The 14354-nt window shown below is 47.7% G+C and overlaps 1 protein-coding gene across 1 annotated transcript in view; it reads right to left on the bottom strand.

Annotated features, from left to right (window-relative positions):
* LOC115123134 (thyrotropin receptor-like) overlaps positions 1-4307 on the bottom strand; it is a 41345-nt gene extending 37038 nt beyond the window's left edge. Inside the window, exon 1 of the mRNA XM_029652452.2 lies at positions 4000-4307. Within this exon, the coding sequence (XP_029508312.2) occupies positions 4000-4193 (194 nt within the window). The 5' untranslated portion in view covers positions 4194-4307. The remainder of the gene's footprint in view (positions 1-3999) is intronic.
* Positions 4308-14354: the final 10047 nt, after the last annotated feature.

The following is a 14354-nucleotide window of genomic DNA, read 5'->3' as shown; positions in this document are numbered from 1 at the left end:
TACTACAACCCTATTGATGTACAGTAGATGGGGGTGTGCTCTACCACAGCCCTATTGATGTACAGTAGATGGGGGTGTACTCTACTACAGCCCTGTCGATGTAGATGGGGGTCTACTACAGCCCTGTCGATGCTCAGCCTTCCGTTTCCTGTATTCTACGATCAGCTCCTTTGCGCACGCAGTCGTGGGTGAACAGGGAGTACAGTAGGGGACTAAACAAGCAACCCTGAGGGGCACCGTGTTGAGAGTCAACTTGTCGGATGTGTTGTTGCCTACTCTCACCACCTGGGGGCGGCCCGTCAGAAAGTCCAGCTGCAGAGTGTGTTTAGTCCCAGGGTCCTTAGCTTAGTGATGAGCTTTGAGGCCACTATGGTGTTGAATGCTGAGTAGTAGTCAATGAACAGCATTCTCACATAGGTGTTCCTCTTCTCCAGGTAGGAAAGAGCGGTGTGCAGTGCAATAGAGATTGCGCCATCTGTGGATCTGCTGGGGCGGTATGCAAATTGGAGTGGGTCTAGGGTTTCTGGAATAATGGTGTTGATGTGAGGCATGACCGGCCCTTCAAAGATATAGATGTGAGTGTCATTTAGGTTTCCTTGGACTTCTTGGGCACAGGGACTATGGTAGTCTGCTTGTTAAACACACACACACACACACACACACACACACACACACACACACACACACACACAGAAATAGACAAAGAGACAGAGAGAGAGATATCTAGCCACTGTGTTAATACAAAGAGACAGGGACCTTGCCCCTAGGCTCAGGTCAGGTCAGCTGGGTTCAGCTCCACTGTTGTTCCCCAGTCAGTACAGTACAACACCTTCACACCTCAACTCTCAGAACATCCCTAAAATACAGGATGCCAGATGGCTATTTCGAGCTGGGTTGTTTTGGACTTGAGATATTTTGGGGAGATATTTTGGGGAGATATTTTTCCTTTTCTTTTGTTTCCTGGTGGGCGCCGGGCAAACTATGTGAGGCTGAAGAATGCGGTGGCATCGCGGATGCGTCTGGGCAAAAGAATTGGGGCACTGATTGGGGGCTAATTCCATGTGATGGGTGTCCTGGGAGAAGAGACGGTGGATGAGGGAGGGGGGGATGTCCAATGGTAGGAAGGGTAATGAAATGTTCCCAGTAGGTTGAACAAACAGAAGGAGAATGTGCGTTATCATACGTGTTAAACCTCTACAGCTGGAGGAGGGCTGTAGACCCTCTCTGAAGCCTACCCGTGCCCATACACAGATGACCCTAATGGCCAACAGAGAGTACAGAATGCAGCAGTAATTTATGATGAATTTAACCTGATCACGTGACATAATTTTCTCTTTTTTATTTTATAACCAGAAAAGCCTGGGTCCTATAGTGGATGTCTTGAACCATCTCAGAACCTGATGATAGTCTCTCCATCATTTTGGGGCTGCAGGTAGCCTAGTGGTTAGAGCATTGGGCCTTTACCTGAAATGTTGCTAGATCGAATCCCCAAGCCTGTCACGTTCTGACCTTTATTTCCTTTGTTTTGTATTTATTTAGTATGGTGAGTTGGGTGGGCAGTCTGTTTGTTTTTCTATGATTTGGGTATTTCTATGTTTCGGCCTAGTATGGTTCTCAATCAGAGGGTAGGTGTCATTAGTTGTCTCTGATTGAGAATCATACTTAGGTAGCCTGGGTTACACTGTTTGTTTGTGGGTGATTGTCTATGTTGATGGCTTGTTTCAGCGCAGCTCGCATTAGCTTCAAGGTTGTTATTTTGTTTACTGTTTTTGTATAGTGTCTCAGTGTTCAGTTCTTTCTTTATTAAACATTCAACATGAACACATATCACGCTGCATTTTGGTCCTCCGATCCTTCTCGCCTCTCCTCTTCAGATGAAGAGGAGGACGATCGTGACAAAGCCGACAAGGTGAAAATCTGTCGTTCTGACCTTGAACAAGTACTCATTCAAATTTGAATGCTTAGCAGGACAGGAAAATGATCCAATTCACTCACTTATTAAGAGAACATCATTGGTCATCCCTACTGCCTCTTATCTAAACACACATGCTTCATTTGTAAATTATGTCTGAGTGTTGAAGTGTGCCCCTGACTATGCGTAATTTAAAAATAACAAGAAAATCGTGTTTTCTAGTTTGCGGAATTAGAATTCAATTTTTTTTAAAACTTTTACTAAAATAGTGTTTTACTGGGTAACTTGAACTTTAAGTTGAGTCATTTTCTATTAAGGTATCTTTACTTTTACTCAAATATGACAATTGGACATTCTTAAATCAAATCAAATCAAATTTGATTTGGACATTCTTACTGTTCGCCATTTGGTTCTCACCTGGGTCAGGACCAGGGCTGTGTCCAAAATGGAACCCTGTTGCTTATATAAGTCTAGTCCACTACTTTTGGCAGAAATCCATATGGTCAACAGTAACACACTATAGGAAATAGGGTGCCATTTAAAAACGGGGCCCAGATCTCTCTCTCTCTCTCTCTCGCCCCCTCTCTCTCTCTCGCCCCCTCTCTCTCTCTCTCCCGCCCCTCCTCTCTCTCTCTCCCGCCCCTCTCTCTCTCTCTCTCTCGTCCTCTCTCGCCCCCTCTCTCTCTCTTGCCCCCTCTCTCTTGCCCCTCTCTCTCTCTCTCTCTCTCTCTTGCCCCCTCTCTCTCTCTCTCTCTTGCCCCCTCTCTCTCTCTTGCCCCCCCTCTCTCTCTCTTGCCCCTCTCTCTCTCTCTCTCTCTCTCTCTTGCCCCCTCTCTCTCTCTTGCCCCCTCTCTCTCTCTCTCTCTCTCTCTTGCCCCCTCTCTCTCTCTCTTGCCCCTCTCTCTCTCTCTTGCCCTCCTCTCTCTCTCTCTCTCTCTCTCTCTCTCTCTCTCTTGCCCCCTCTCTCTCTCTTGCCCCCTCTCTCTCTCTCTTGCCACCTCTCTCTCTCTCTCTCTCTCGCCCCTCTCTCTCTCTCTTGCCCCCCCCCCTCTCTCTCTCTCTCTTGCCCCCTCTCTCTCTCTTGCCCCCTCTCCTCTCTCTCTCTCTCTCTCTTGCCCCCTCTCTCTCTCTTGCCCCCTCTCTCTCTCTCTTCCCCCCCCTCTCTCTCTCTCTTGCCCCTCTCTCTCTTGCTCTCTCTCTCTCTCTCTCTTGCCCCTCTCTCTCTCTCTCTCTCTCTCTCTTGCCCCCTCTCTCTCTCTTGCCCCCTCTCTCTCTCTCTCTCTCTCTCTTGCCCCCTCTCTCTCTCTCTTGCCCCCTCTCTCTCTCTCTCTCTCTCTCTCTCTTGCCCCCCTCTCTCTCTCTCTCTCTCTCTCTTGCCCCTCTCTCTCTCTCTTGCCCCCTCTCTCTCTCTCGCCCCCTCTCTCTCTCTCTCTCATAGACGTTCACTGTCACAGCATTTAGGAGATGTTTGCTCTGATGACAAACAATACCATTTTATAATGCTTATTCAGAGAACCTGAATTGTGCACTTGCAATATTTAGCCTAAAATTGTTAATTAACGATGTCTTAATTTTGTCTATACGCATTTGTAGAATTGTTTGAGTATAGAACATAAAAAAGAGAACTTCATAATTTTTCAATGGATGCCTCTGTTTCAAAACGTTTTGCACCGTCATTTTCATAGCCTTTCCTGTTCTCATCATCATGTATGTAGGCATATTTACATTTTTCCATCTTAGTCATTTAGCAGAGCATCTGCATACCTTCTCATAATGTTCCATCAAAACAAACACACTCAAAGCTCCAAGGACCAAGACTGTCTGATAAACAGGCAGAAAAAAGGGGCCCTTGGCTCACTGAGACAAGATTCGTTACAGGATCAACTCATTACAGAGAAATGTTCCAAGGAGTTTTCTTTGCATCACCCATAGCCTACAAGAGCCATCACAATCGACTGAATGAATGCCTACCTATAGAAAGAAAAAATAATCACACGCACACACACACACACACACACACACACACACACACTAATCAGATCTCAATCCATACAACAAAGGGACATTAAAAGTAAACATATATTTACAGTGTATCTGTGCTTGCAGGAAATGTGGGAATGACATCAATGTCAAAGCAGGAGATCGTGTAGGTCTTCCGTTCTGAGCAATCACAAACAGTGGGGCAGGAGTTGAAGTCAACCAAGGTTTCGATCGGTAACGCGACGAGGGTAAACAGCGCACATGTTATCACCTGCAAGCGGTGTCTGTCGTTTTCAGTCATCTCTTTAAAAAAAAAATGATGCCTATTGTTAACGCTGAGATTCTAACGGCTTCCTTCTCACCGGACGCCCGTGGCAAATTGAAGTTGAAGCCCGCTACTTTGTTTATGTCATAAACTTCAGCGCATGAACTCGTCCTAGCGCAATTATACTGACCGTTTGAGAGAGTGGTGAGAGGAGATGCTTGGGATATGGAGGTGGTCTTTCTTCAGGAGTAGATATTCTTGGTGGACTTCTGAGGCACTCTTGTGTCAGGCAGGAGAATTAAAGATTTTGGATTTTCTTTAATTAGTTTACGGAATGTAGGCTATTTTCATAAAGCTAAATAAAATGTGTTGCTAATCAGTATTATTATTCAATTAAACTAGTATATTGTCAAGTTATAATCATGTTTTAGGCTATAGATATCAGCCCTAATACCCCACATAAAATAAACAAAGTCAAAATTGTATTTCTTATATTCTTTATTATCAGTAACCCCCTAGACAGCCTGGCTTTAATCCAGGGGTGTCAAACTCATTCCATGAAGGGCCTCCTTTCAATTAAGCCCTAGAAAACCAGGTGTGGGGAGGTCCTTACTAATTAGTTAATTCATCAATAAAGTGCAAGGGAAGAGCGAAAAACCCGCAGACCCTCTGCCCTCGGTGGAATGAGTTTTACACCTGCGCTCTAATCCAAACAGTAGTCCCAGTGTCGCAAAATGCATGTCCCCGAACAAGTTTTGGAAAATGTAGTGCTCAAGCATTTTATTCACAAATAATTCCATCACTGCTGTGAGTTTAAAAACTACAACTCCCAACGTCATTAATACGGCGGCAATGTATGTTCCTGTTCTTGGCGGCCCATTCAAGTTGATTTACCAGAGAGGAATTGTTTGAGTGTAGAAAATAAAAAAATAGATAACTGCACAATTCTTCTTCAGCGCATGCCTCTGTTTCGAGCTAAAATCAAGATCACGGCCATGGGGAAGGGATGCAGCCCTCAAACTGTGAGCACAGGTCCTGATGCTGCAGGCATCTCACAGAAAATGAACCCACTGGGAAGCACTACAGGTAGGCTAGTGTTCTCTTCCCAGATGGGTATGCTACAAAGCAGAATCAATGAGTTACTCAGCTAACTTTGAGAAAAAAAGAAGAAGAAATAACTAGAAATGTTCTGGTTCATTAAGAAAGCTACACTTAGATATGTGTTTTTGGTTGTTGAGTCAATTAGACCCATTTCAAGCTCGTCTTCCCTCTCCGTCTCTCTCCCTCGCAGCTAAGAGGCCAGAGGCTGCGTAGGTCCTCTGGAGCCCATAGGGTGTCAGCCTTCTCCCTGCACACCAGCGACCTGGAGGCTGGCTATGGATCAGGTGAGAGCAATCATGTCTGTCCTATACAATGTGTAATGTCTTTGAAGCTTTATACAAACTGGATGCAGTCTATCACAGTGCCATCCGTTTTGTCACTAAAGCACGTTATACCACCCACCACTGCGACTTGTATGCTCTAGTCGGCTGGCCCTCGCTACATATTCATCGCCAGACCCACTGGCTCCAGGTCATCTACAAGTCCATGCTAGGTAAAGCTCCGCCTTATCTCAGTTCACTGGTCACGATGGCAACACCCATCCGTAGCACGCGCTCCAGCAGGTGTATCTCACTGATCATCCCTAAAGCCAACACCTCATTTGGCCGCCTTTCGTTCCAGTACTCTGCTGCCTGTGACTGGAACGAATTGCAAAAATCGCTGAAGTTGGAGACTTTTATCTCCCTCACCAACTTCAAACATCAGCTATCTGAGCAGCTAACCGATCGCTGCAGCTGTACATAGTCTATTGGTAAATAGCCCACCCATTTTCACCTACCTCATCCCCATACTGTTTTTATTTATTTACTTTTCGGCTTTTTTGCACACCAATATCTCTACCTGTACATGACCATCTGATCATTTATCACTCCAGTGTTAATCTGCAAAATTGTAATTATTCGCCTACCTCATGCCTTTTGCACACATTGTATATAGACTCCCCCTTTTTTTTCTACTGTGTTATTGACTTGTTAATTGTTTACTCCATGTGTAACTCTGTGTTGTCTGTTCACACTGCTATGCTTTATCTTGGCCAGGTCGCAGTTGCAAATTAGAACTTTGTCACGCCCTGGTCGAAGTATTTTGTGTTTATCTTTATTTATTTGGTCAGGCCAGGGTGTGGCATGGGTTTTTGTATGTGGTGTGTATATATGGGGGATTGTAGCTAGTGGGGTGTTCTAGATAAGTCTATGGCTGTCTGAAGAGGTTCTCAATCAGAGGCAGGTGTTTATCGTTGTCTCTGATTGGGAACCATATTTAGGCAGCCATATTCTTTGAGTTTGGGGTGGGTGATTGTCCTTAGTGTCTTGATGTCCTGAGTCTGTGTTAGTTTGCACCAGTTTAGGCTGTTTCGGTTTTCTTTACGTTTTTTGTAGTAATTGTATTTAGATTCGTGTTACGTTTGTTTATTAAAACATTGATCGTAATATACATGCTGCATTTTGGTCCGACTCTCCTTCACCATTAGAAAACCGTGACAGAATCACCCACCACAAACGGACCAAGCAGCGTGTCAACAGGCAGGAGCAGCCCAAAGAGGAGATGCGTGAGAAGGATTTCTGGACATGGGAGGAGATCCTCGACGGGAGAGGACCCTGGGCTAAACCAGGGGAGTGTAGCCGCCCAAAGGTGCAACAGGAGAAGAGGCAACAGAGGCAGCAGCAGCAGGAGCAGCAGCAGCTACAGTGGGAGAGGCTGCACCACCTGGAGAAATGGACATGGGAGGAGGAACTGGATGGTAAAGGACCCTGGGATCAGCCTGGAGATTATTGTCGCCCCAAAGCCGAGCTGGAGGCAGCAAAAGCAGAGAGGCGGCATTATGAGGAGCTAGCACGGCAGTGCGGATGGAAGCCTGAGAGTCAGCCCCAAAAATTTCTTGGGGAGGGGCTCACAGGGAGTATGGCTACGCTAGGTAGGAGACCTACGCTAACTTCCTGTGGTTACCGGGGGGCTAGAGAGACCGGCCAGGCACCTTGTTATGCAGTGGTGCGCACGGTGTCCCCAGTGCGGGTGCATAGCCCGGTGCGGTATATTCCAGCTCCTCGTATCGGCCGGGCTAGAGTGGGCATCGAGCCAGGTAAGGTTGGGCAGGCTCGGTGCTCAAGAGCTCCAGTGCGCCTGCACGGTCCGGTCTATCCAGTACCACCTCCACACCCCAGCCCTCCGGTAGCAGCTCCCCGCACCAGGCTTCCTGTGCGTGTCCTCGGTTCAGCACCACGCATCAGGCCTACAGTGCGCCTCGCCTCTCCTGCGCTGCTGGAGTCTCCCGCCTGTTCAGTGCAGCTAGAGCCTTCTTCCTCTACAGCGCTGCTGGAGTCTCCTGTCTGTTCAGCGCAGCCAGAGCTGTCAGCCTGCATGAAGCAGCCAGAGCTGTCAGTCTGCCCAGCGCCGCCAGTCTGCCCAGCGCCGCCACTGTCCCCAGTCTGCCCAGCGCCGCCACTGTCCCCAGTCTGCCCAGCGCCGCCAGTCTGCGCAGCGCCGTCTGAGCCACCCGTCTGCCCAGCGCCGTCTGAGCCACCCGTCTGCCCAGCGCCGCCAGCGCCGCCAGTCTGCCCAGCGCCGCCTGAGCTACCAGTCTGCCCAGCGCCGCCAGTCTGCCCAGCGCCACCAGAACTGCCAGTCGGCCAGGATCTGCCAGTCGGCCAGGATCTGCCAGTCGGCCAGGATCAGTTAGATCCGCCATTCAGCCAGGATCCGCCAGTCTGCCAGGATCCACCAGTCAGCCAGGATCCGCCAGAAGTGCCAGTCGGCCAGGATCGGCCAGTCGGCCAGGATCAGTTAGATCCGCCATTCAGCCAGGATCCGCCAGTCTGCCAGGATCCGCCAGTCAGCCAGGATCCGCCAGGATCTGCCAGTCGGCCAGGATCTGCCAGTCGGCCAGGATCAGTTAGATCCGCCATTCAGCCAGGATCCGCCAGTCTGCCAGGATCCGCCAGTCTGCCAGGATCAGTTAGATCCGCCATTCAGCCAGGATCCGCCAGTGTGCCAGGATCCGCCAGTCAGCCAGGATCTGCCAGATCCGCTAGTCAGCCAGGATCCGCCAGTCAGCCAGGATCCGCCAGTCAGCCAGGATCTGCCAGATCCGCTAGTCAGCCAGGATCCGCCAGTCAGCCAGGATCTGCCAGAACCGCTAGTCAGCCAGGATCCGCCAGTCAGCCAGGATCTGCCAGTCAGCCAGGATCTGCCGGAACCACCAGCCAGCCAGGATCTGGTAGATCCATCAACCTGCCTGAGCTTCCTCTCACTCCCGAGCTTCCTCTCACTCCCGAGCTTTCTCTCACTCCCGAGCTTTCTCTCACTCCCGAGCTTCCTCTCACTCCCGAGCTTCCTCTCACTCCCGAGCTTCCTCTCACTCCCGAGCTGCCCCTCACTCCCGAGCTGCCCCTCACTCCCGAGCTGCCCCTCAGTCCCGATCTGCTCCTCAATCCAGTGGGTTTCTGGGTGAGGACTACTAGGCCATGGTCGGCGGCGAGGGTGGACTATCCAGGGACGCGAGGAGAGGGGACTAAGACATTAATTGAGTGGGGTCCACGTCCCGCGCCGGAACCGCCACCATGGACAGACGCCCACCCGGACCCTCCCTATTTGTTTTGAGGTGCGTTCGGGAGTCCGCACCTTAGGGGGGGGGTTCTGTCACGCCCTGGTCGAAGTATTTTGTGTTTATCTTTATTTATTTGGTCAGGCCAGGGTGTGGCATGGGTTTTTGTATGTGGTGTGTATATATGGGGGATTGTAGCTAGTGGGGTGTTCTAGATAAGTCTATGGCTGTCTGAAGTGGTTCTCAATCAGAGGCAGGTGTTTATCGTTCTCTGATTGGGAACCATATTTAGGCAGCCATATTCTTTGAGTTTGGGGTGGGAGATTGTCCTTAGTGTCTTGATGTCCTGAGTCTGTGTTAGTTTGCACCAGTTTAGGCTGTTTCGGTTTTCTTTACGTTTATTGTTTTTTGTAGTAATTGTATTTAGATTCGTGTTACGTTTGTTTATTAAAACATGGATCGTAATATACACGCTGCATTTTGGTCCGACTCTCCTTCACTACATGAAAACCGTGACAAACTTGTTCTCAACTAGCCTACCTGGTTAAATAAAGGTGAAATAAAAATAAATTATACAACGGGTGGGTCTAATCCTGAATGTTGATTGGTTAAAAGCGCATTCCTGCTGGTGTCTATTCCACAAGTTACCACCGGCTAAATCTATGACGTTAAAATGCCTATTTACTCTGTTCCTTCTGACTACACAATCCTCTGTCTCATCAGCCCAGGCAGGGAAGTTATACACTTGATCTCCACTATAAAAAGCATCGAGTCAGTTGTTCAACACTATAAGCAACTGTACCCGTACACCTTGCTCCTCTGTCAGATGTTCAAGAGATGGTGGTGGGCTACAGTTATAAAACAGCTACATTAGTTTATTACATATCTGTGTAGGTTTGTGTATAGAGACCCCACGTCTCTCCTGAAGGTCTGTGGGAGCTCTGAGTCAGCTGGAGGAGGAGATAGGAGGAGGGCCAGATCGGCTACAGTCCGCTTCAGAGACCCCAGCCTGCCAGACGAGGATGTAAGACTTGTCAAAGCGATGCTATCTTTAAAATGTTCAACTCACCATTTTAGTGCAGTTAGATACTTTAACCAGTAGAGGGCGGTTGGGGTCCATTTTCACAGTGACAGTTTAAAACAGTTATGCCTGTTTTATAACAGCGTTATTCAGTCCTTGTTGATGTTTCAAGTAGTGATTGTACTACCTGTGCCCCTCACCTCCTTCTCACGTCCACGTCCTGCACCAGTCATTCAGCGACCTGCGCAGTGACCAGCTGAGACTGGGAGATGACATGGACAGAGATCATCAGGAGGAACAGGTAGACTATGTGCAAATATGTTGTGTGTATTCACTCATTTCTATTTTTCTCTTTTACGGTCTGAGTCATGGAGAATCACTCAAAGCACCTGTCGACTTCAGAGACAGGACTCAGTGAGTTATTTACATCACTTTAAATACTTTACTTCCACATTAAGTTGCCATAAAAACATGACTCTAACCTTAGCTGCTGCACTCTGAAGATGGCAGCTTAGTGCTGTAACCTACAGTGATCCCCCCCAAGTGTCGCCTCATGTGGAGAAGTGTCTGCAGGAGATTAAGAGGGAGATGAGTTCGGAGCGACAGAGCGTGTCAGCGTGACGACCAGAACAGTGTGGGATCATGTCTGACAAACTGCAGGAGGTGACACTACTTCCAGTCCCATCCCTCTCTCTCTGGTTAATACATGCCCACACACACACCCCACCTCTTCTACCCTTCTCTAACGTAACCTTCATCGTAGTTATCACCCTCACACCACCTCTGTAACGGCGTTCGTCTGTTGAAAGAGAGTCGGACCAAAATGCGGCGTGGTGGTTATTCATGTTCTGTAATGAAAAAATGAACGATACATGAAATAACTAAATAAATATACAAAACAACAGACGGAACGTGAAAACCTATACAGCCTGTCTGGTGCTAACACAAAGACAGGAACAATCACCCACAAACACACAGTGAAACCCAGGCTACCTAAATATGGTTCCCAATCAGAGACAACGAGAATCACCTGACTCTGATTGAGAACCGCCTCAGGCAGCCAAGCCTATGCTATACACCCCTACTAGGCCACAATCCCAATGCCTACTAAAAACCCCAATATGACAACACAATAAACCCATGTCACACCCTGGCCTGACCAAATAACTAAAGAAAAAAAAAATACTAAGACCAAGGCGTGACAACCTCCACCTACTCGCTAGCTAATACATACCCACACACACAGTAAACCTCTGCTAACTTTCCCTGACATAACCCCCATTCCTCCCACATCGCACCGTCCCACCAACTCCACCTCCACCATTCTGGTGAAATAATCACCCATCTCACCCTCTTATCAGTGGTGTATGGTACTTAAGTAAAAAATCATTTAAAGCATCACTTGAAGCGTGTTTTGGGGGTATCTGTACTTTACTTTACTATTTATATTTTTGCCAACTTTTACTTCACTACCATCCTAAAGACAATAATGTACTTTTTACTCCATACATTTTCCCTGACACCCAAAAGTACTCGTTACATTTTTGACAGGAAAATGGTCCAATTCACACACTTATCAAGAGAACATCCCTGGTCATCCCTACTGCCTCTGATCTGGCAGACTCATTAAACACAAATGCTTGGTTTTGTAAATGATGTCTGAGTGTTGGAGTGTACCCCTGGCGATCTGTCAACAAAAAAAATAAAAGAAAATTGTGCCGTCTGGTTTGCTTTATATAATGAATTTGAAATTATTTATTCTTTTACTTTTGATACTTAAGTACATTTTAGCAATTCCATTTACTTTTGATACTTAAATGTATTTAAAACCAAATACTTTTAGACCTTTACTCAAGTCCTCACTGGGTGACTTTCACTGTTACTTGACTCATTTTCTATTAAGGCATCTTTACTTTGACTCGAGTATTACAATGAAGTACGTTTTCCACCACTGCTCTTATCATTAACACAAACCGCGTTAGCTGTTCTCACATCACTCATCCCACGTGCATTTATCCATGTCATGATTGACTTATTTTGTTCTTTAGGACCAGTTCAGAATGCTACCACCGGGGTGCAGCGTTTAGCTGAGGTTCAACCCTAGCCATCCCCTCCTCTCTCCTCTCCACAGAGAGAAGGAGTGACACGAGAGGTGTTTCAGGCATTTGTATCTTTATCCACTGTGCAGGGAGCTTCTTCTTCTATTAAGAATCCAGGCTGCCCTCGGGGCTCTGGGATATAATGTCATTTGTTCCCAAATTAAGGCTAAATAAAAAAGGGAGAGGAAATGAAGAAGGAAATCACCTCTTTTACTACTGAAGGGAGAGGTCCTGGTTAGTTTGATTCTGATGCTACAATCCAGTGGGTCTACTCTACTCAGAGTGATGATATGAATGGGTGGAAATGATGGACGGTGTCTTGCAGTCCGGCAATACATCACTAAGCCTTCACAGGACAGACCAGTAACAGGAGTGTGTGGTATTGGATGCTAAGCCCCTAATAGGGCCAGTAACAGGAGTGTGTGGGATTCGATGCTAAACCCCTAATAGGGCCAGTAACAGGAGTATGTGGGATTGGATGCTAAGCCCCTAATAGGGCCAGTAACAGGAGTGTGTGGGATTGGATGCTAAGCCCTAATAGGACCAGTAACAGGAGTGTGTGGGATTGGATGCAAAGCCCTAATAGGACCAGTAACAGGAGTGTGTGGGATTGGATGCTAAGCCCCTAATAGGACCAGTAACAGGAGTGTGTGTGATTGGATGCTAAGCTCCTAATAGGACCAGTAACAGGAGTGTGTGGGATTAGATGCTAAACCCCTAATAGGACCAGTAACAGGAGTGTGTGGGATTGGATGCTAAACCCCTAATAGGACCAGTAACAGGAGTGTGTGGGATCGGATGCTAAACCCCTAATAGGACCAGTAACAGGAGTGTGCGGGATTGGATGCAAAGCCCTAATAGGACCAGTAACAGGAGTGTGTGGGATTGGATGCTAAGCCCTAATAGGACCAGTAACAGGAGTGTGTGGGATTGGATGCTAAGCCCCTAATAGGACCAGTAACAGGAGTGTGCGGGATTGGATGCAAAGCCCTAATAGGACCAGTAACAGGAGTGTGTGGGATTGGATGCTAAGCCCTAATAGGACCAGTAACAGGAGTGTGTGGGATTGGATGCTAAGCCCTAATAGGACCAGTAACAGGAGTGTGTGGGATTGGATGCTAAGCCCCTAATAAGAACAGTAACAGGATTGTGTGGGATTGGATGCTAAACCCCTAATAGGACCAGTAACAGGAGTTTGTGGGATTGGATGCTAAGCCCTATTAGGGGTTTTGCATCCAGAGGAGATGAAATGTAACCTTTATTTCACTAGGCAAGTCCGTTAAGAACACATTCTTATATACAATTACGGCCTACCAGGGAACAGTGGAACTGCTGTGTTCACGGGCAGAACGACAGATATTTACCTTGTCAGCTCGGGGAACCGATCCAGCAACCTTTTGATGACTGGCCCAATGCTCTAACCACTAGGCTATCTGCCGCCCCCCTCTAACCACTAGGCTATCTGCCGCCCCCCTCTAACCACTAGGCTATCTGCAGCCCCCCTCTAACCATTAGGCTATCTACCGCCCCCTCTAACCACTAGGCTATCTGCCGCCCCCCTCTAACCACTAGCCTATCTGCCGCCCCCTCTAACCACTAGGCTATCTGCCGCCCCCCTCTAACCACTAGGCTATCTGCCACCCCCCTGCACTTCCGGCGCCGACAGAGATGGCCGCCTCGCTTCGCGTTCCTAGGAAACTATGCAGTTTTTGTTTTTTTTTACGTGTTATTTCTTACATTAGTACCCCAGGTCATCTTAGGTTTCATTACATACAGTCGAGAAGAACTACTGAACATAAGAGCAGCGTCAACTCACCATCAGTACGACCAAGAATATGACTTTCGCGAAGCGGATCCTGTGTTCTGCCTTTCACCCAGGACAACGAAATGGATCCCAGCCGGCGACCCAAAAAAACGACTTCGTAAAAGGGGGAAACGGAGCGGTCTTCTGGTCAGACTCCGGAGACGGGCACATCGTGCACCACTCCCTAGCATTCTTCTCGCCAATGTCCAGTCTTTTGACAACAAGGTTGATGAAATCCGAGCAAGGGTAGCATTCCAGAGGGACATCATAGACTGTAACGTTCTTTGCTTCACGGAAACATGGCTCACTGGAGAGACGCTATCGGAGCCAGCGGGTTTCTCCACGCATCGCGCAGACAGAAACAAACATCTTTCTGGTAAGAAGAGGGGCGGGGAGGTATGCTTCATGGTTAACATGACGTGGTGTGATCATAACAACATACAGGTACTCAAGTCCTTCTGTTCACCTGATTTAGAATTCCTCACAATCAAATGTCGACCGCATTATCTACCAAGGGAATTCTCTTCGATTATAATCACAGCCATATATATCCCCCCCCAAGCAGACACATCGATGGCTCTGAACGAACTTTATTTAACTCTTTGCAAACTGGAATCCATTTATCCGGAGGCTG

The sequence above is a fragment of the Oncorhynchus nerka genome, linkage group LG13 (genome assembly GCF_034236695.1).
Source record: "Oncorhynchus nerka isolate Pitt River linkage group LG13, Oner_Uvic_2.0, whole genome shotgun sequence".
In the NCBI taxonomy this organism is placed as follows: Eukaryota; Metazoa; Chordata; class Actinopteri; order Salmoniformes; family Salmonidae; genus Oncorhynchus; species Oncorhynchus nerka.
This window is presented reverse-complemented; position numbering and strand designations above follow the sequence as displayed.